This window comes from Amblyomma americanum, chromosome 3 (genome assembly GCF_052857255.1).
Source record: "Amblyomma americanum isolate KBUSLIRL-KWMA chromosome 3, ASM5285725v1, whole genome shotgun sequence".
In the NCBI taxonomy this organism is placed as follows: domain Eukaryota; kingdom Metazoa; phylum Arthropoda; class Arachnida; order Ixodida; family Ixodidae; genus Amblyomma; species Amblyomma americanum.
Window position 1 is genome coordinate 76,701,112 of NC_135499.1, and position 22,960 is coordinate 76,724,071.

The 22,960-nt window shown below is 43.6% G+C and overlaps 1 protein-coding gene across 1 annotated transcript in view; it reads left to right on the forward strand.

The window, feature by feature from the left end:
* Window positions 1–22,960, forward strand: part of LOC144123078 (arylsulfatase B-like) — a 48,541-nt gene that overhangs the window by 4,265 nt on the left and 21,316 nt on the right. The window contains exons 3-6 of the mRNA XM_077655982.1: window positions 2,152–2,311; window positions 9,710–9,822; window positions 14,043–14,153; window positions 20,730–20,861. Coding sequence (XP_077512108.1) covers window positions 2,152–2,311; window positions 9,710–9,822; window positions 14,043–14,153; window positions 20,730–20,861 — 516 coding nt within the window. The remainder of the gene's footprint in view (window positions 1–2,151; window positions 2,312–9,709; window positions 9,823–14,042; window positions 14,154–20,729; window positions 20,862–22,960) is intronic.

Here is a 22,960-nt window from a genome sequence, read left to right on the forward strand (position 1 = left end):
TGTCTCCAGCCATAGTCCTCAGTCTGCTCGCAAAGCGGTGGGCAGGTTGTGATGACGCCACAAGGTCACGTGACCTAGGCAGCCAACCAGTTTCTTCTACGAGGATTTTTTGCTCGCAACACCGCAGACGAGGACACCGTATTTTCTGCAGAACGGCTGCACTAAAGCTATCGCGTTAAACGATTAAAGAAACAGGATACCAAATCCTAAACCTGGTTTCAAACAATGCAGAACGTCTCAGCGTGCGAACAAATTACGTCACTATTGTTCTCCCTTTACCTCGTTTCCCTGCGTTTAATGTCTAAAATGGTGACCGTAAGTGAGGGTTGTGATCACTATTTCCTGAAATGGCTCAAAGCAAGCTCGAATGTTTTCGCTCAGCAAAACCAGTAAATAAGGATTGGCGTACCGCTCGTGACGACACATGCACAAGGTTATCTGCGACTACTGCCACGATAGAGATAAAAAAAAACATCTTTATTAACACGGCAGAAGAACCTGCCGTGTAAGTTTGATAGGTTGCGCAGACGTGAAAAAATAAAAAAAAGAAAACCTGGAGTAGCTCCTTAAGGCTCTTAGCTCTTAGAATCTTAGAATCTCGATCCGGCTAAGATGTCAGAGATGTCAGTGCAGCGAATGACGTATTCTGCACGACCTGCTGGGAATATTCTCGGGCGCTTGCCGAGCAGCACCAGCAGCTGCTGGCTCCCGCAGTGCAGAGGCTGCCGGGAGAGCGACGTTTCCACATTGTACAACAGTGGAGTTAAGAGAGTCTAATCTCCTACGGCGCAGTGTTGGCATGTCTTTTGAAATATTCTAGATGCGACAGAAAAGTAGACACAGTAGAGCTCGTTTCACCCTAAGCTATAATGTAAGGGCTGCTAATAATCAAGAACCGGTGAAATCGAAGGTATTAAACCAATAAAGATATTTTATTCACGCTAGGCTCGCTATGTTTGGAGGAACACTGAGGGCGACTTCATTCAGTTATTATCCTAAGGAAAAATTGATCCTCAGTTCCCTTCTGGCTATGCTGACGTTTGTTCAGCAGCAAAACTCGCGTTGATTGCCGAGAAAATTGGATTGAAAATTTTTTTACACCTAGTTTATAATTTATGACGTCCTCACCGTAAAGAACAGGTAGCCGCTATTTTCAGCTGAATGGCATTAGAGCACAGAGTATGGGACCCCACGGAAATCGGTGTCCACGCAGACATTTCATTTGCGAAATTGGCCGCTGGTGGGGACAGATGTGCTTCGTGTTTTGACCTCGTTTAGCGGGTCGTTCTATGCCAAACGTACCAGGCTTCTTAGTCGAACCTCTCCGATTTATTGCAGGAAGTGCCTGCCTTTTAGTGCACTGCCGAAAGCTATTTCGTCAAATATTTCTGTCGGAAAATTTCCGGTCATATCACACCGCTTTCATTTTTCCAGACGAGTGCAAATGTAGGTCTCTCAAAAGAATGATGAAAATCAACTTCACATACGCGCAAATGTTTTCCAAAACAATGTATTTCATTTTAGTACCAGCCACATAAGAACTGCCAGCAAATGTTTTTTTAATATTTTAGATCTTTCTTTGAGCCCATCAGATAAAATTTTTGCAGGAAACATACGCCGCAGCAGTTGGCAATACAAATCGTTAATAAGATATGTGCGACATATGAATTTGGAGAAAGTGTTATAACTCGATACAAGAAAGTAAATTAATGAAAACAGTTTTCAAATTTCCAAGCAATAGAGATTTCCCGTATATTCAACCTTTGATTTTATATTGCAGTGTTCCAAGTAAAAAAACAAACTGGGGCCTATTACATAGCTAATATGACTCTTAATCCGCTCAGCGGTTTTTGTAGAACTCATCCCTGTTTTGGAAAAAAAAGATTCGGAATTTTACATCTCCCAGTCCTCTTCAGTCGGCTTCTCGATGAGCAACTACAACAGTCCGTTTTATAATTCTTTTGTTTTAATTCGTTTGAATATTTTTATTTCCTTACTCTCTTTGTTACTTGTGAACATATACGAAAGTTCTTTAAAAAACTGCAGGCAGTTGAAATAGTGTTAAATTAATCTCACTTTTTTGGTAACTGTTGCAGCTACATCTTAGATGAAATGAGAGCTTCTATAACATCCATCTGTTCTTCTCTTCAGGGCTGGGGCGACCTCAGCTACAACGGGAACCCCCAAATTCGGACACCAAATATTGACGCACTTGCTTGGAATGGAGTCCGACTCACCAGGCTCTACCACCAGCCGATGTGCACACCTACCAGATCTTCCATCATGACTGGCCGTTACCCCATACATACAGGTACGCTCCTATTCTCGCTGTTTGGTCATTTTACGAGAGCGTGTATTACCAGCTTCACACGACTGCACTGCAGCTACATGAAGGAAAGTATAAATTCATTATGCTCAATAGTTAATTTATCTTTGTCCCTGCGTGAGAAAAAAATTGAATTTTGACATACCTTGATCGGCCAAATTTCAACTACTTTTCAGTCAAAACTACTATTAAGTCAAAAATACTAAATTTCTCTTCATTGAAACACGACTTAGTGCATCTGAGGGAGCTCTATTTTGAATGGCATAAAAGTACGAGAGAACAGGACAATTCGTGCTCACGAAAAAGCAATCTTTGAGAAGGAAAAGCGGAGGAGCTTGCTAAAAATTACACACAAATATGAAATATATTCGCTCAGAACATAGAAGAACGAAGTATGTATTAAATTTCGGCAAAATGTGTTTTATGTTTTATTATAGTCTGTTTCACGAGTGAGACGTTTTGGGCCACTGCAGTGCAGTTCCCAGGTGGGCCGCGGGCTGACTCGAGACAGGCTCACAAAATAGATTAGGCCGAGCATAGCAGTTACCTATTTTCGAACTAAAATCACACAAATTGGAGTCATCCTCTAGCGCAAAGCAGTTGTTTGCAGTCACAAAGTCAAGTGTCGAAGGTGCGCAATAGCAAGGACGCCGCCCTTAGTGAGCAGCGTCGGTACTGGACGGTGACGCCACCTTCGACGACATGCTCGCCGTGATCACTGTGCGTTGACATGTTACGCGAGATGTTTGAAAACACTCGCTCAAACAAATTCCTGACGTATAAAAATAGGAGAGGACACTTAGACTCCGCCTTATGGGTATGATGCGAGAGCTTTAACGTGTTCTTGCACATGTACACAGAATTAGTCATTGTGCACTTGACACTGATGGCTACCTGGAAGTCCTGCCGCAGTGGTCCAGCGGTTAAGCAATGCGCCACTGAACTGCGATCGCAAGTCCTGCCACCGGTGCGCTTTGCGCGACCCAGGTTGCTCGCCACCCATGTTGCTCTTCTCGAGCAACCTTTCGCGGGCAATCATTAATTTAACTGTCACCTGCTACAGTGCGTAGTTTACAGACAATCCGGTGGGAAGGATTTGATGACGTCACAAGATTACGTGACCAGGCGGCCCACCTGCCTTCTAGGTTTCTTCTCTGGGGATTTTTGGTAAATTTTTCGTTCACTGTCAACGACGCAGATGACGCCGACGGCTCCTTAGAGCTATCGCGTTAAAACCGAACCCGACACTAAAGCACCGTCCCTTTAGAACATACTGGCGCTACTTGTCCAGAGGCGGCCCGGATCGCTCAAAATGCGCTATTAATCAACGGTGCACAACATCCAAATTGAAAATAGTTATACAAGAACTTTATATATAACAGCTACAAACTCAAAAATATATTTCTCTATTCTAGTGAAATAGACTTGCAGTATGTGGCACGCGTTACCATTTGAAATATTTGTGTGCCATTAGATTTTTAAATCTAAACTCTGGTGCGTGCGAAAACAGCATATGCTTAAAAGCGCAAAACAGTTGTGGTTTATAATATCTAACTGAAGCTGACTTCAAAAACAGCGAAACTAACTGCCCATACCGAGCTGAGACGTTCGACATCGGAATATACGACCATCATATGGGATCCCTATCAGCAACTGTGTTGTGAACACTGAAAAAAAGTTCACACAAGGGCGGCTATTGTTATCGTTTGTAAATTTAGAAATTTACGAAATCTGTGGTAGACATGCCACGCAAAATAAACTTGTCTCCACTGAAAAGGAATGAGGGTCGGCAGGGTGAAATTTTTTTGTTTTGCACAATAATCACTTCAAGATAAAGACAAGCCCCTACTTGAAACGGCACTTATCTCGCGCTAACACTAATGCTAAAGTTGGACTAAGAAAAAGAATTAAAACTTAAAGTCTCGCAGACCCTTGGCTTAATCCAGTACGAAGTAGAGGAATAACAAATAATAAAAAATTGCATAGCAGAAAAGAAAAGAAAGGACCATTATATAAAAGTTAATGGTGCGGCTGAGCCGAAACCATTGGAACGGCTCGCAAAGCGAAGGTGAAATGGTTTTTCAGAATTCGAGGCTATTCATGAATTCTAACGTGCGTAGCTTCTACGTAAGGCATTCAAAGTAGTTTAGCGTTTTAAATGTAACCTAACCAGCCAATAAAACTGCACCAATGTTCAGACCTCTCCTGACTGCTTTGGAGGAGTGTGGGGAAACTTGTGATGACGTCATTGCTACCAAATTTAAGTTATCCGCTGCGTTCGTCTACATGCAGCCGTGCGTGATCAGATTTCGCTGAACAGTGATTCGTGACCTTCACCTTCGGCTGCATTCGTTTTCTTCCTTGAAACAATCGCTTCTTCGGTGGAACCTTGTCGCCGCCATACTTAACGTCTTCATGGTTTCCCCTTCCTATCGCTGTCCACTGCAGAGGAGCCTGAAGCCGACGCCATTTATTCTAACAGCGATTACCTTACTATTTCAAAGGCGTGCGCAAAAAGATTTCGCGTGCTTTACCTTCAAGTTTCACATATTTGGCTCCTTTAAACTCACCGAATAATGAAAATTAAGAGAGATAATCAACAGATTGTGAGGCCCGGACCTCGGTATGTTCGCTCCTTGTAGGCAGATGAACAATTTCAAAAATTTGGCGGTGGTTCAGCTCTGGGTAAACCTGGAGTGACGCGATAGCTACAGCTGGCCTAGTTGAACTCGCTGACTTGAATTGCAGATTCGGTCTTTCGCCGCTCCGTTTCACTGGGCGTTCCTTCTTCATCTTCGTCCCACTTGACACGGCGCATGTGCACAGCTGTTGCAGCTCGGTTTCACCGGCGCACCGCGCCGCCGATAGCAGCAGCTGCTCCGCACCACGTGGCTGGTCACGTGACCAGTCACGTGACCAACCACGTGGCGGTGGCAGCACCGTCACGTGCCGCGGCCACGGTCACGTGTCACCGCCACGCTGAAGGCTCGAAATGCTACCGTAATGTAGCTGTCGCTACAAAAGATGCAAGGAAAATGATTGTTAGGAATCTTGAGTGTCGCTTCGGCCTCTTGCGGCATGGGGATGTTTGTGTGGAAGTTGATCTGACAAAGTGAATTTAAGAAGATAATTGTCGTCCCTCACCCCCCCCCCCTCTCCTAGTGCAATGATGAGAGCCATAAATACTCATCTCGAGCTTTGCGAACTTCTCGCAAAGACCAGGTTACAACCGTGACGGCCAGAATGTCTTCCAATACACACTCTATATTGCTCAGAATAATCGCTGAATCGAATTTCTTGCCTAGTCGGCAGTTCTTACTGTTTCCTATTCGAAGAGAAATGTTCCCTCATTCTTTTTACTGTGTTGTATCATCACCACCTGTACCGATTTATAGTGGTCTGAAAAGACCGTATTCATGAGTATACGGGTCCTTCATATCTGTTGCACTTGAGTCCTGTCTCTGCAGAGCAGGACGACGCTGTCTCATTTGGTGGTGAATATGTTAAGGTTTGTATAAAATTTTCTTTTGTGGCTGTGTATAACATCTCTTGAATTCTGCTCCCGCATTCACCGTGTGATGACCTTATGTCTGATAGTACTAATAAAATAAATAAATCAATAAAAATTCATGGCATATTTCAAAGTTTACTATTTGAATAGGCGTGTTAAGGAAATAGTGAAACCATTAATTGCTTGTCTCCTTCGCGTGATTTAAGAAAAGCCCACATTGCTTAAGAACTATTCAAAAACGCTTTAGTAAACCGACCTTAGTAATGTGTCCCACAATGCGTAGTGATATCTGCGAGTTGCGGAAGCTGCGCGTTTGGTTTTGAGCCGACTCATTGCGGTCCGTTCATGTCTTCTAAGGCTCCAAAGGGGTAACTAATGGGTCGAAATGATGCGCGCGACGTCCGCAACTCGCTGGTGCAAACGTAACCTTGGAGCTTCCATTTATGAAGACATAGCGCGACCTACAAGATTGCTTACCACGTTCCTTCCTCTCAATTATCCTTCGCCGGAACAGCTCTTGCTCTCCACATGTTCAGTAATCTCTGGAGCTGTGGCGTCAGTAAAAATATACTTTAAAGGGGTGGTCAAGCCAGTTTGCTTGACGTAATCTTCTTTTATAAAAGATCAAGCATGTTTTTGTTATGACGCGCGAGCTTATTCAGTCATTTTGTGCGTTAGTGGCCGGTAAGCCGAGCTTCAGTACGAAGCACACGCATCGATGCTCGCTCGAAGGAAGTCCCCAAGCGGCAGCACATGAGGTGGAAACAACCAGTAGGTTGGGACGTTATAGGCAAATATACAGGATGTGAAGAAAGTGTTACTAAACACAACATAAGCACTTAGGCATTCTGTGGAAGAGTATTTAATCCGGTACTAGAATGCCGACGGGAGGCTTGTCCTGTGGTTCGTGGTCTTTCGGTACATCAATCCGGGCGGTGAGCAGCTTGACCGATATGAACACTGAGAAAGTCAGTAAAGAAGAATAGCGTCGTCATGCTCAGCTTCTCTATTTGTCTTTACTGTATTAATGTTAAAGATACAATTGTTTCGTCGCGGGACAGGTATCTGGGTGCTAGCGTTATCTTTTTTTCAGGTTAAGGGGACACTGAGGAGTAGCCCATCTGGTTATTGTGCTTAGAGATGGTTAATAATCTCGCTCTTTCTAAACATTTTACTGTTGTTCTAGCAGAAAAAAAACAATCATCTGTAGCTCAAAATGTTAGCTTAAAAATTCCAAGTATTTTTCTGTCTATCTAGCAAAAAAACAAGCATCTGTAGCTCAAAAATTTAGCTTAAAAATTTTCTCACCACTCGATTCATACTCCTGACCTCCACACCAATGAAGACTTGTTGGCCGTTTTGTATTATTGCGTAGTTTTTCTGGCGCTTGAGGAAGTGTGCCTGCTACCATTCAGTATTAACAGCAGTAGACTGTGCGCTCAAAGGAAATGGCGCGTTCGTTACGCGAGAAAAAATAGTCGTGTTTATTACAGCCGGAGAGGTGGGTGCGTTCATTATGCGAGTGCGTGCATTAGACAAGTGAATACGGTAGTTCCAAATGTATGATTTTATTATAAATTACTAGTTCCTGGTTTATAAGCACAAATTGTGATGAATAAAACTTCACGCGTTTTATGCGCGAGTAAGCAGAATGTGATTTTTGATCGGCGCTTCGTCACACTAACGCTTGCGGTTTTAAATTTGGACTACAAAATTGCTTTTTCTGCGGAGTGCATTGATCCGAAAAACACCTCTTTTTGATATGTGCATGGAGCCGAAGAACACTTTATCGTCCCAGTCTTAACAAGTCGCCTTGTGCGCTGATTATAACGTCTCTTCGTAATAGCAGGTTTTAGCTTACGCTTACACGCGCAGTGTTTTAATTACGAGGATCGAAACTCAGAGAACGCACTATTCACAAGACTCTGAGACGTTACCGGCATTTACGCACCGATGAGAGCATCGTCAACCCACGAATAAAGTGGTTATCGGCCAAACGACTTGTATTTCTTCTCTCAGAATAATACCAACAAAGAAAATAAGCGGATTCTGCATTGGAAGATTTGAGTTCACATGTACGTTCAGTGCTTAATCATCGGCAGCTATGCTAGAAAGCATGGTCACGCTTACAGACAAGCTTATAAAAACAAGCTCATCAGTGGTTTCAGTAATGGTTAAATGAAATTCTTGACGATGTTGAGCAAGCCTGTAGCAGCAATAAACTATCCACGGTAGTCATTCTCCCTTTCGCGCGTTTTGAATACCCCCATTTGACGCACCGAATAATACAACCGCTAATCTGCATCAGTACTTGTTTTAGATTGTTTACTGAGATAAACATTTTCCTTGTTACACCAGGACAGGCAAGCAGCCCATTTTGTCTTGAAAAGCAACTCTTCAAAATTCAGCACGACATATTGACAAACCTATTTTTGTAAGTAGGTTAAATGTGTGAGCTGGCTTGGCTAGAGCGTTGGAGCTGAGGTGGGCGCATCATAAAGATAAAAACTCTAAAGCAGGTACTTGGTTCTACCGGTAGACTTTGCTCTGAAGCGCTACCGTATTGAGACAACAGCCATAAAAGTACAAACGTAGTCCGCGCAACAAGCGCACTGAAGTGCTGGCCTAGTGATTTGTGCACCCGCTGCACATGCAGGAAAGGCTTAGTTCTATCACCAGGACTCACGGGTACCCACCGGCTTTCCAATGGGCACAAGGTTTCCCCCGGCCCGGTCCTCGTCTTTTCTGGAGTGAAATGCTTAGAAAACTGGTCTTTAACCTTTTCAGAGACAACACGCGGGAACACTGTTTATTCCTGTGAAAAAAAAAGCTTCTTTTCTACAAATAGCGGATCACAGAAAAGCATGCAGAAAAGCACTAGGCTTACATCAGAGTCTTCCAAGAATTTTAGCGCCTACAAACTAAGCGACACTGTCGAAGAAAGAGCGATTACCAGACTTTGAGACGATAGCAGTCTTCAAGTTTAGCTGAAGGCGTCCGACATAAAAATTTAAATCTCTAAACGAGGACGAGGAACACATTTAATTGCACACGCTTGTAATATAAGGGGGTCGAAATGAAAGACTGTTTTAAAAGAAACAAGGATAAGAATTATGCTAAATAAGAGCACCAAATACTGAATAATTTAGAAAAATCTGGCCCCGTAGTCGCATTTAACTTATTTCTATTTCTGTCGATGCATACAGCAAGCCTGTTGCAAAAATAATCACCTTGATTAGCTTTTTCTCTACCGCCCTGATCTATCATAGCGCAACTCATGTAGCAAATCATGTCATGTATAGGTACTGTCCTCCTGTGCTGTTCGTGAAGCGTAAGATAGACAATGCCACGTGGAGTAAACTATGAAGCGAGTTGGGATTGCAACGTTCTAATTTCAGAAATGTTTCGCTCACAGGCAACTCGAGAATGTACGCATCCCTCGCATTGAACTAGCTGCTGGATTTGAAAACGATATGTCTCTTCAACATTATTTAATGAGTTGAAATATTTACTGAGTCGAAATGTGGGTGCACTGACACCACCATTATGTCTATCCCACATTACGGAAATATAATACGTCTGTTCTTTTTGTACACTGCCTTCAATCGATCCTCAAATTTCCTGTCGCTATGGCGTAGGACTGCTGCACCGAGGCCACGCATTCGAATCCCGGCAGCGGCGGCCGCATTTCTGTAAAGGCGACATACAATGCGCCTGTGTGCTGTGGGATGTTAGGGTACGTTAAATAACCATTGGTAGTCGAAATGAGTCTAGCGCCCTACATTCGGGCGTCTCCCCGACCCATTAAAACCTTACGTCATACCTGTTAATCATGGTATTGATTGACTATCGTCCTAAACATTTCTTCCTAGGGATGCAGCACTTTGTTCTCCTGATGGAAGAAACCAGAGGGCTACCCCTGGAGCTGAAGCTTCTTCCGCAGTGGCTCAACGATCTAGGCTATACATCGTACATTATCGGAAAGGTACGTTTCCGTTTCGGAGGGTTTCTTTCGTGCATGCGTCCATTACGTTCAAAAAGCAGCACTATGGTCATAGGACGCTTTCACATATTTTCTTGTGAGCGCTATGGGAAAAACACTCTTTTTGGTCATTGCATTATTATACAATTACAATAGATGTTATCATAACTATTATTGTTCATTGTGCAGGCCATGCTTTTGTTTATATAACTGCGAAACCATTTCGCCTTGCGATGAACACAATTGCAGTTATCAATGCCGTGGTGTGATGGACAATTAGCAATTTTGTAAAATAAAAATAATATATTATTTCATCTCTTTAATTCTTTTAGTGGGATAAGACCATGAATTATAAGACTGACCGCTAATTTCCTGCTTGTATCAGAAATTAATTTTTATTTTTCCAAACGTGGCTTCATATCTTAACACGATTTGCGATAACACGATTCGTCGCCTCAAGCGTGATACCCGAAGTTTATCCGCTTGTTCAGTGCGGGCTATCGAAACAAAATAAATGAGAACGTTCGCGTTTATGTTTGCGTTAAATATTTATCTTCATCTTTATGCTTGAATTTGATAGACATGAAACAGACTACCACTACCGCCCCCTTCTCATGGGAGAGGCGGCATTCAGAATTCCACAGTAGTGTCGTAGCGCCGGATACGCGCGATGCGTGTAGGAAAAATGCCGCAGCACACGGTAGTTCGGAGTGATCAAGGGCATTCTGAGAAGGAAACAGGCATGTACCTCTGCCGCCCAGTCTGGACAGAAGCCTTCACAGAGGGTATCATCATACACATCCTCGGCCTTTCCTCAGTGCCTCGGCGACTCAGTGGCCGTTTCCTGAAGTGGGAGATCCTTACTATAGGAGGTATTCTATGGTCACAGCGCGACGAACGGGACATACAAGAACTAAATACATAGGGACACACACACAGCAACAAAAATCATGGAATACCGTCACCAACTCGCCCAAAAACTTACCTATAGAAGGTGCCGTCAAGGTCACAGCATACGGAGCTTGTTTCATTGCTTCACCACCGGTGCCTTTGGCTGAAGGACGCCGTGATGTTTTATATCAGATAGTTTTACCTCCATTCTTTGCAAAACCAAGTCGAACATCCCCCGATTTCCGTAAGAACTTCATTCCGAATTTGAAGCAATCAACTCAAAGCATAAATTCCTTTCTAGCGACTCATACAGAAAATATTACAGCCTATAGCTGAGTTGGCAGTAAGCAAACCCATGAAATATTTTATAGGTAACGCGTAGCGCATTCCAGGACGGCTGCTGCTTGAAGAATTCGGTTTATGGTTGTGCGCGTTTCTCCGCTTGTTGCACGCATCGAGCGGAAATCGTGATGACTCTATTGTTGTGCGGTAGTGTTCTTCCAGAGCCAGACAAAATGCATCTGTGACACTGACCCTTTAGAGAGTCGCAGTGCTCGTTTATAAACACACCGCGTCTTTAGTTATCTAGCCCCGACTTAGGGCGCATTATTTCTCGCCCTTTCGTGCTCACGCGCGTCTTAGAGGCAGATTTCCAGCAACCAACCTCCAGTACTCGCTGCGCCGGCTACACGAGGAATGTTCGGTTAGCCTTTATTCCTCCCGGCAATGCGCGCTTCCACTCGTTGGAAGAGGGCGCACCTCGCCCCAACCTCACCGGGGAGGACAAGAAGGCGACCCTGCTTGGCTGCTCTAACCTACAGCCCCAAAAGGCCCTGCTTGAGTGCGCCTGGGTCCCGTACTGGGGTCCCGTACTAGGGACTCCACCTAGTCATTGTGAGGGCCGGCCCCTTATGAGTCAGTCAAGTCACACCTCCCTACACGTACTCTTTTCGAGGCAATAAATGTCTTTCACCACCACCGCCATCCAATCGCAGCGCCTCGGTTCCCATAGTTCGCGCCAGACTGCAAACCATTCGGGGGGAAAGATTCGTCAAGAAAAGGCCAGATTTGGTGTTATGTCATTTATTATCACAATGTGGTTTTACGTTATCCGTCCGGCTCGCGAATGGTCGCAGATGATATCTTGAGCTGCCGAAGAGTGGAGAAAGAACCATTGAATGCTATCTAAATTAGAAAGCGCCGCGAGGTCTATTAAAATCACTACAGCGCGAACTGAGTAGCTTGCTTAACTTCCACTTTGACCACTCGGGCTTCGCAGCGAGAATGAGAAAAAAAAAATCTAGCAGGTATTTCCGCTCATGAACCAAAGGCGGCAGCGATTAAGTGGCTGCACTAAATGACGCTGTATAAACCGCCATCTTCATCACCACCACCACCAGCCTGTCTACTTACACTGCAGGCACATATCGTGACATAAGCGCTCCGGTGATGACTGTATGAAAGCCAAGGAGGCGATGTTTACCACTCACAACCAAAAGGGAAGGGCATCAGTGTCATCCTCATCGGTCGCCCTTCATGTTTGGTGCTATCATTCTTCTTGCCAGCGTGCTCGAAGGCAGTAGTGCTATACCTGATGTGACTGCACACATCGCACTGAATGCTTTATGTTATGCGCAAGTTCTTGCAGTTCTTGCGAAGTTCTTGCGTACTGACAGCACCGAGACCTTCATTAGGGTATCGAGCAGACAAGGGTTAGGACATGAAGGACTCGCTCGGACATTTCAAGGACGCCGGCAGTCAACAAAACCAGAAAACACAGTTTTCTTGCGTAGGTAGCGTAAGAGGGTTTCAACGTAGCTGTCGCCCTCGCCGATGTATGGCGTCCAACGTGGCACTTGTGGTATTACAGATCGCTATACCTCCGCCGCTCAACGACGTTAATGGCACTGGATAGCTCGCTAAAGGTTAGGTTACAGGCAAGACGAATACAGTCGATAGTAGAAGGTTGAAGAGCCGCCGCCATTGCTCATTTGCCAGGCCTACAACCAGATGTATAGAGACCTGATCCCACTGTTGGCGTGAAGTTATTTCTTCTACTTTTGAGTTTACTAACCTGACAGGTAAAAAAATGATTATACTACTAGACTCCCGTTAATGAACAGCAGAAACAACAATTGTCCTATGCGCCTCTTGTTAGTGTTACGTCTGGCTGTTTTCATACAATGACTGAATATGTATGAATCATGAAACAGCGATGAGAAGAGGTGCTTGCTCATAGGTAGTCATTCCGGCTCTTTGGGTAGGCTGGCGAATTCCTCGAACGGGAATTAAAATGGCTATGCCGACAGTATAGTCTAGATTTTGTATACCTTACTTGATCTCATGTCCTCTTATACTGTCATTGTCAAAAGTAAGGGGGCTGTTCTTTTGAATTCTGCTGGCGCAGTTTTTCCCAGCCGCCGGCGAACGCTGGCAATCCTAATCTAACCGCGCTCCGCTGTGGTCACTGCAACCTGGTTGTTTTTGGGAATAAGTTTAGGTCACTATTGCTGTTTGATGCTTTGGAAATTGCTAACAAACCAAAACAAGAAAAGTGCTAATAATTGTGCTACTTGCCGGCCGCAGGCGAATTCCACGTGCTTATCCGCGTTCACATATTTTTTGCTTCGTTCCAAACAAAGACGTCAAAACTGAAATTTGCTATCGCTATTAATTGAACATTTTGGCTTTTCTTTCTTGAATATATTAATTTGTTCTTTATCCACAGCACAATTGCCATTGCAGTGAGGGGTTGATTTATACAGTATAAGACATAAATGTTGATAAATGACCAAAAAGAAAACAGAAGCATCCTCATCAACAAAATAACAGCCGAATAACAAACATTCACGCAGTACTTATGTATATGCAGAACTTCTTTTAAACAAAGGTTCAACTGCGATGTTCACGAAAAAAATGTACTTTAAAAGAAGACCTGCCATCCACGCAGCACACATGTACAGTCACGAGTAAAACCAAATACACAATGACGTCAGCGAAGTGGCGAAAATCGCAACGCGAGGCTTACGCGGCGCCGTGCTTCGCGAACAGACCTGGCACTTCTTTATCGGCGTGTTCGTAACCACAGCACCGAGAGTTGCTATCTGCGGCTTCGATGGCACTTTACGATTGCTAATCTTTTTTTTTTACTGGCAACTGCAATAGAAGAAGAAAGGCTTCATAAATCTTAGAAATGTGTATTTCATGGAAGTCTACGCAAAATAATATCCGCCGATCGCAATGACCTCATCTTATTCAGTTAATGAGGCTTTTAACTCTCAGTGTGGTTCGTCATGTTCTGTGTTCCTAAGTGCTGATCTTTCTATTTCCAGTGGCACCTGGGCTTTTACAAGTCAGCATACACGCCCACGAAAAGGGGTTTCGTGAGCCACGTGGGCAACTGGGGTGGCGCCATCGATTATTACACTCATGAAAGGGCTCCTGTGAGTGATCTCATGGCTCTACGAGCCACTAGTAGAAACAGTTTTCATTGCTTTGACAGCTGCGATATAAGAACACAGGATTAAAAAGTAGACGTTCTTTGATTTCTAGCAAACGCTTGCAGGTTTGTGCGGTAGAAACTATTGCTTCAATGGAGAAATATACTCATAAAGGAAAGTCGAAGGTCGGTGGGAGGGGAGAAATGGATTCGATGTTTTAGTGTGTACGTTTTGTCAGTTTCTGATCTTCGCTCGTCCAGGCAGCCAAGTGGCGCTGCCAGCATCTTAGATACATGGAGCAACCACCCTGTAACCCAGACAGCGCAAGGGAACATTGCAATATAATAGAGGGCAGCAGAAAGGGGGTTGGAATTTGGGTATTCATTCATAAAAGTATGAATATTCAAGGGCTAAACTGGGATGCAAGGAACATTCATGGCTAAAAGGAAAAGTGACATGGCAACAAATAAATACTCCTTGGCTTTGTACACTTGTGTTCAGAAGCTAATACCAAAGAGGAAAACAGGAAAATGGTAGAATGTATTGCAGCGATATTGATGAGCTGGGAGGACAGGGCGTGATAATTATCTTAGGCGACATGAATCCACACAACGAAGACCTTGATGGGTACACAGATCCTAAAGGTAAACATGCTTCTGGATATGTGTGACAGGCATGATTTAGTTGTATGCAACAGTACCCAGAAGAGTGAAGGGCTCATAACATGGGAGGCCGGAAGTCTGCACTCGAAGATAGATTTTGCACTTATGTCACATAGGATGCATAATAGACTAGCAGTAATGAGCATGGATGAACATAGTTCCTCCAGAAGTCTAAGTAGTGACCGCAAACGTATTAAGTTGAGTATCAGAAGAGAAACCAATGTAGGACTGAAGCGAGATGAACGATCAGAGGGAGATGATTACTCAGAGAAGTGATTGGAAGCAGCAGCCAAACAAATTGAGAAAGTAATATTTGAGAATAATGAAACAATATGGACTTATCCCAAATTAACTCGATTACTTGAGCTAGAGATGGCAAAGGTGCGAGTCAAGCCAAAAGGGAAAAGACTCAAACCCAAGAGTTGGTGGCATGAGGGGGTCAAGAAGGCAATAGAGGAACGTCAGGAAGCGTCCAGGGATCAAAGATATTCCAAGATCAGGGCGGCACCAGAACCTGAAGTAAATACAAACGTTTATAAAGTGGAGAAGGGAAGCATCCCATGAGAAATGAGAAAATTAGAAAAACCGGTGGCCAATGGAGGTCAGAAGTAAATAAAAAGAATAGAAAAGCAGCTCAAAAAGTGTGAAAACCGCTAAATACAATAAGTAATAAGACTAGGATAGAGCAAAGGTTTATTGTTAAAGATCATGGAATTCGACTAGAAGGGGATGAAGCAATGAAACACATAGGAACAAGGATTACAGAAAAAGTCAACGAAAGTAATTTTGCACATAATTTGTCGAACGAGGATAGACCGGTTACTGCAATTGCTTCCCTTCAGCAAAGAGAGTGGGAAAGGGCTGTGAAGAAGGTTCCTAGTGGCACGTCGACAGGACCAGATGGTATTCCGATTATGCTAACAAATAAGCTAAGAACAAAATCTAAGCAAACATTAATACAGGTATTGAACAAAATGATAGTGGATGGCAAAGACCCCGATGAATGGAGATTAAGTAGAATGAACATGGTGTATAAGAGAAATGAGGACAAAGCTGACGCAAGTTACTACCGTCCCATACCAGTGACATCTATTGTTTGCAGGGTGGTGGTACAGATTATAAAGGACAGACTGCAGGCTTGGGTGGAGAACGAAGGGGTGCTAGGGGAGCTACAAAATGGTTTCTGGAAACAAAAGAGGCTGGAGAACAATCTGTTTTCGTTGACGCAGTGTATAGTGAATACTGAAAAGGAACACAGACCTCTATGACTAGCTTTCCTGGATATTAGGGGATCCTACGACAACGTTTATCAAGAAGATTTATGGGACATATTTGGAACATTGGATGTGGAAGATGGAGTAATTAACCTTTTAAAACTTATATGTATAAAGGTAACATAGTGCTTATAAAATAGGAAAAAAATGTATCAGGGTCTATAGAGATACAGCGGGGGCTTAGGCAAGGATGCCCTCCGTCTCTTTTGTTGTTGATGTTGTACCTGCAAGAATTAGAGACCAAACTGAAGAGGAGCGGACTAGGCTTCAACCTTTCTTTTCTCAAGCAAGGCGAATGGATTAAACAGTCATTACCGGGACTAATGTACGCCGAATATATAGTGCTAATGGATGACAAGATTTGCAGAAGTTCATAGACATTAGTGGTACAGAGCGAGATAGATTAGGTTTCAAGTTTAGTAAGGAAAAATCTCCAGTCAGGATATTTAATGCTGAGTGCGGAGAGCATAGAATAAAGGAGTTCACGCTAGAAGTAGTGGATGAGTACAAGTATCTAGGGGCGTGGATAAAAAATGGTGCTGAGTATCTGACAGAGCACGAAAAATATGTAATGAATAAAACTAGTATGAATGAAGTTGTCATGAAAAATAGGGTACTGTGGAATTACAATAGGTATAGAGTGGTAAGAGGGATTGGTAAACGGGTGATGGTTCCTAGCCTGACTATCAGCAGTGCGGTCCTGTGCATGAGACCAGATGTTGAAGCAAGGTTAGAAATCAAACAACGCGGGGTAGGGAGGCTAGCTTTGGGAGCACATGGAAATACACATAACCAGTGGTTACAGGGTGATATGGGATGTGCGTCGTTCGAACGCAGAGAAGCTAGCAGTAAGATAGCATTTGAGGAGCGATTGAAAAAATGGGGGAAAAGCAGTGCGCTATGAAAGTTTTCAGATACCTCTACATAAGGAATGTTGACACGAAATGCAGAAAGCGAACTAGAAAAATGACAAGCAATTATCTGGACACCATTAGGTGGACAGATCAGCAATTATCGGTTAAGAAAAAGAGAGAGCCCTGTGGAAAAGAGGGATGCTGACGAAATCGGCACTGGCAACATACAGGGTCTTTAAGCAGGAAATTGCCGAAGAAAATATCTAGGATAATTGTAGAGGAAGCTCTTTATTGTTTAAGGCCAGGACGGGAGTTTTGCAGACTGAGACATATAGGGTCAGGTTCCACGAGATAGACACGTTGTGCGCTGCGTGCTGAGAGGAGGAGGAAACGACTGAACGTTTGATACTTTTCTGTAAAGAGCTTAACCCTACAGTGGAAAGCAGCGGGGCTGATTTATCCAAGGCATTGTGGTTTAAGGACAGTGAAGGGAAAGGCGATTTTGAGCATGTAGAAGTAACCAAGCGAAGGTTATCTGATTGGTGGCTAAAATCAAGGCAAGAGTAAAATCAAGACAACAGTAAAATTTCCCAAGTCATGGCTGGAAGGCTTGAACCACCACCCGCTTTAAAGGGTTCAGCCTTATCCATCTATCCATCCATTCATCCGTACATCTATCGAAGCGCCGCAGCGTCTTGAGGATGTTCGGCGGGTGGTGGGTTCGGAATACCTGGTCCTTATGTTACGGCAGGTGTGGTAGATATGGGTGGTTTCATTATGCGTCAAAGCCCGTCATTGTCACACCATAAGTGCTATGTTAACGTTGTTTTGTAGGCAACGTGTGCAGAGAGCCATTGCAACATTGAGGTCGAAAGGTGTCTGGTCTTTGAGTTGTCTTGTATTTTTGCCGAAACAATTTGGTTGTTATGATTAGTTGTTATGCTGTCTTCTTCGACACATCTGATGCTTCGATCACTATGATTCGAACGGTTATATTTCTGTGCGATGTGGTCACCCGGGAGATGTTCTTTATTAAACTTTCACAGACAGAGCACGATATGTAATTGAAACTGTTAGACAACTGCTGCTCCTTGCTACGAAAAGATACACATGTCTTCAGAGAGAAGCTAAAAGTGCGGAATATCTAAAACGTTTGAAAGCAGCGCCTCCAAATTAAAAGAAAAATGAGGAAACCTTGAGTACAAAAAAAATCACAGAGGTCACTTAAAGCTCCGCCTTAATGGTATGACATGATATCGCAATTGCTTAGGCTTTCCATTCTGAGCTTACAAAATTACCAACTCCAATGCCAATGATCACAGTGAACTCCGGCGGCCTATTGCTCCAGTGCGGCGTTTTTGCTACAACATTTTCAACGCCAGCTCATGCAGCGCACACCTCTCTCTCGTTCAGCATCCCACGCGCCTCAATGCGCGATTGAGTGGTCCGTTGACCCAGGGAGCCAGTTATGCACCTTTCCGTTCCCCCAAACGACAATTTACTCTAATACAAGTTTGTTTTTGCGGAGCCCCCGATAATAGGTTGCCGGTTCAAATCCTGCACTTAGCTGCGCTCTAACTTAAGTAGTACGTTCATGCTGCACGAAACTTTGAATCGTATGAGACCGTCGGGAACATTCTGGGGCAAACTGTTCGCATTGCACGATTCTTTTTTACGCAGCCTCCAATTATTTCCGACACGCATGCCTACTGCGCCGACGGCTTTTGGCCCGAACGAGCTGTATCCGCTGTCGCATAAAACTGCTTTATTTATTTGGGGCACATATTCACATGACAACGTTGTCTTTTAGAGCTAAAAGTCAAGTGTTGCTTTGGCCGTTCTGTTCGAAATATAATTCCACGGTGTGATCCCAAAAATAAATAGGAGGAGGATTTGGTTTCGCTCAGCTTCTTCCTACTGCAGTACCGTTAATGTTGACAGCATTGTATACTGGGCAAGCAGTAAAATTGAGTTTGCGAAGCCAGCCGTTCGAACACAGGTATTGACCAGATGTTTAATGCATCGTTTTATGTGACGGTACCGAGAAAAAAAAAAGCTTTTTTAGGCTATCCTCTATAGATGACGGTGGTTTCGTAGTTGCTCCGCCTTATCCGTATGGCGTCAAAGCTTTCGTGGATTAATGCCCTTATATGCGGACTCGTTCATTGCCTACTTCACATTCACAGATGCATGCGAGCTCTCATACAACACCTGGCGCTGTAAGACAGCAGTTAAATGATGCGTCGCTGCCCCGGCAGATGGCAGTTTCAAACTGTCACTAGAGGTGTTTCTAAAACCCAGGCTTGTGCAGTTTCAAAGTAACTTCTTGGCGACTAGTCAATAATTTAAATTCCGGGTGCCAAGTTGCGCGGTTTGTCATTACGTCACAAGGTTCCCTAAGCTTCCCGCCTGCCAGCGGTCGCTTTTTCCGCTTGCATATTATACTTCAATCCCTAAAGCAATATTAACATGCTGCATAACATGGCGGTTGTGATTTTGATTAAATTTTTTTTTTGCACTGTTCCGGTCCTCAAGAGCAATAGCGAGACAGAGTTAGGAAAATTAACAAGAATAGAAGTTATGTTATAGTCGAACAGTTTGTGAAGAGAAAACCCAGAGGATACGTTTTTGAAAATCAAGATCTTGGGGAGGGGGGGGGGGGGGGCGATTACGCCGAAAATCAGTCCTTACTTGCCGAAATCGCAGTATTCGTCTACGTAACATTCAGAGAGAAACCGGGTGATTGAAATTAAGTTTCCATAGTTCATGTTGCATTTTTTTTTACCTCATTTAACGCGTTATTACGACTATATCTTTCAGGGCCATAATGTATTATTTTCTATTTTCTTAAGCATTACACAAAGGGCAGCTAGCACTAAGAAACTGAAAAGGAAATGAGGCCTTTCCTTTCGTGTCCTTTCTAACAATTATTACGTTGGGCACGTTACCATCCCCATGCCAAGAACTTCCGGGTATTTTAATTTTCTTCTTGATATAGCGCAAAAAAACTTATTCAAAATCACAGCTATAATTTTAGGCAAAAATTAGCCTTCTAGTAGGATGCTATTGGTTTCGGTAGTGCTACACAACACTATGCAGTAGACGTTTTGTCGGCACCCGTATTTTTAGCTGTGGCTTCTGAAGCGTACTGTTCGCACGTATACTCATAAGGTTAGGCTAGGTTAGGTTAGGTTAGGTTACCTGTACATGTCATGAGTAGAAAGGCTTAAGACGTTTGTAGTGTTCACTTGAATGAAAACACCTCAGTCAAGAAAGCCAAAGGCATTCCGTAATTTTAATCTATGTTAACGGCAAAACTGCGTTCTCTAAATAGTCAAATTTTTCGGTAGAAATCGAATATTAGACGATGTTTCGAAAACAAATTGGCGGATGATCGGTGGTGGGGGGTGTTGGGACTGGCCGAAAATTGGTGAAAACGGGGCCGCTACCATGATTCCAATTAGTCTTCATTGTTCAGTGCACGTTCCTAGGAGGCCGGTGTGGTGTAAAACAAGCCACCCTATCATCTTGCGTCAGCTGTAATGAACGTTTGCTTCTGCTCACTGAATGATCGCGTTCGCAGTTAACGTTTCTCTTACACTGCCATGTTTGCATATTATGCATATTGTCAAAAAAATGCATCAGTTCTATCATGTATGAGTGTGCTTCAGGGCTTGGGTTCTTTTCTCTATAAAAAGAACTCGCTTCTCCCTCATTTGTTCGGAAATATCTGAAAATATCAAATGGGCGGTGAGCTGAAGTTTTCTTTTACCTCCGTTTTTTGCGCAGAAAAACAGCAGCGATTCCGGCTTGGACTTCAGACGAAACCTAACCGTGGCAAGGAGTTACACAGGTGTATATTACACCGATATAATAACGCAAGAAGCGTTGTCTGTCATTAGGAATCACCCAGTTCAAGAGGTGGGCTATAACGGAGTGTACTGGTTTGGAGGCTTCTCCTGACGTGTTTTTGTGCCTTAGCACGAAATCAAATTCTTGTGCATCACCGAACTTAGTTACCAGTTCGTGCGACTAGTCTTCTTCGCGACAGGAATTATGCATTCGGAACCAATACAATGGGTTATGAGGCGAAAACTGCTCTATATTTCGTGATAAATGATGATCGTGACGATCTGCTTGAAGGCGACACGACGGGCAACACTCTATCTCAAAACGTTACCCAAAGTTGTAGACACATGGCAGCATGAATATAATTTATTTTGAACATAGAAGGTTATTGTTGGCAGAGCAAAATGTGTCATTTTTTGTGACGTCGCCACAAAATATGTAAAATGACACGAAGTACTTCAAAGCTATTTACTCTGCATTACTACCTGCTCAATTTTTTTTAAATCTAAGACACATTGCATCTGCTGTCATGAGTGCATGTCTATTCGTTGTTAGAAAGCTTGGAGTGAATTAAGATGCGGAGCTAATGTCTTGCCTAAAATTTACACCACACAAAGAACAGGAGACAGTTACCTTACGGCTGAGAAGCAGTTTGACCCGCCAGCCAAATTCTCTAGCTGCCGCGTACATGTGGCTGTTGGGCAATGTTCCGGTAGAACATGCTAGTTTTGTATCCTGCGAAGTTTTGTTTAGAATTGTTCTGTGTACTATAAAACTAATGCGAGCAAAAAATTTCCCATTGCCTGTAGTAGCTCTGAATGGGGAACCACCTGATGTAAGATTGCTCTCTTTGGCCGTTGTTTTCACACTGTAAAAAAGACGCTTAAAAATTGGCTTAAAAGCTCGAAGTGTTCTTAATCGTCGTATTAGTCATCTGCTTGAACCCCAGTGGCAGGCTTCCAAATGCTGGGAAGCAGCAGTACAAAACATTTTCTGGCCGTTAAATGGTAGTCGTTGTCTTTCATCCACTCGTCCGTTATACACTAGACCTAAAGCGTCGAATAATTTACAATCTTGTGGGTTTCGCAAAATATCTCCAAATACAATAGGTAGCAACATAATTGGTATTTGCGTCGCCATTATATTCTAATGCTCCAGGAGATTTCTGTCTTTAGGAGGAAATTGCCGATGAGTTTTTGGGCGGCGAGTGTGGGCTCTGTTTGCTTTGTATCACTGCGTTCTTCCCACAGTTAGCTCTTATTCTTTAGCGTTCATTTTTTCACGGTCGCCTTAAAATTTTATCGGCTACCTTAGAAAACAGTGGTAGGGTATTAACGCAAACAAACCGTGTGGACGTGCAAAAGCATGTGTTTATACTGGTTGGATCGTGGTTTTGCTTTGCTGGGTCGTTAGCACGTCTGGCGACGCTATTCGACTAAGGTTAAGCTCTCACCGAGGCTAAGCTGCCCTGATATGTCCGCGCCGCACGTGGAAGTTGATGAAGACTATGATGAGCAATGCACAGCGCGAGAGTGTGTCGCAGTTTAACGCGAGATGTTATCGGCTGAAGCTATAGCACAATGCCCTTGCGCTGTGGCCAGTGAAGATTATCTGTTCGCGCTGCCGCTGGTTCGAAGCCTAGTTGCGGCAATGTTTCGTTTTCATCATTGCCTGTTGCTGTTCTTGGTTTTGTCAAGGTCACCTTTTCGGTCAATCTTCACAGAAACTCGGTGAGCGGGTTAGATTTTATGAAGTAGTGCTTCCGCTTTGAAATTGCTGGATATTACCTAAAGCAAAATATTAACTAAGTTCTGTGACTGCTGTGCGCACCTAACGGCAGCACGAATTTACGCCTGTATCGATGTAAAGCCTTTCAGACGTAACCGTTTGAAAATGTGAAGACTGTCTTCGTTGTTATTATGAGTTCGTTATTTGGGTTCTCGAAGTGTTTAAGCCCATCCAAAGCAGAAAATCACAGTACCTTTTGCATTGCGCCGTCCATAGTACAGCCATTCAAGAACGCCGCCTTTTAGCAAAACGATTAGCACAAAATTGCTTTCAGATCATAGTGTTCCTAACATCGAAGAGCACAATGGCCGCTGTAAAAGTCGAGAACGTTGTAGCAGTTATAACGCTTCGCGCTAAAGAATTAAGCTTTGAAATGGCGCTTG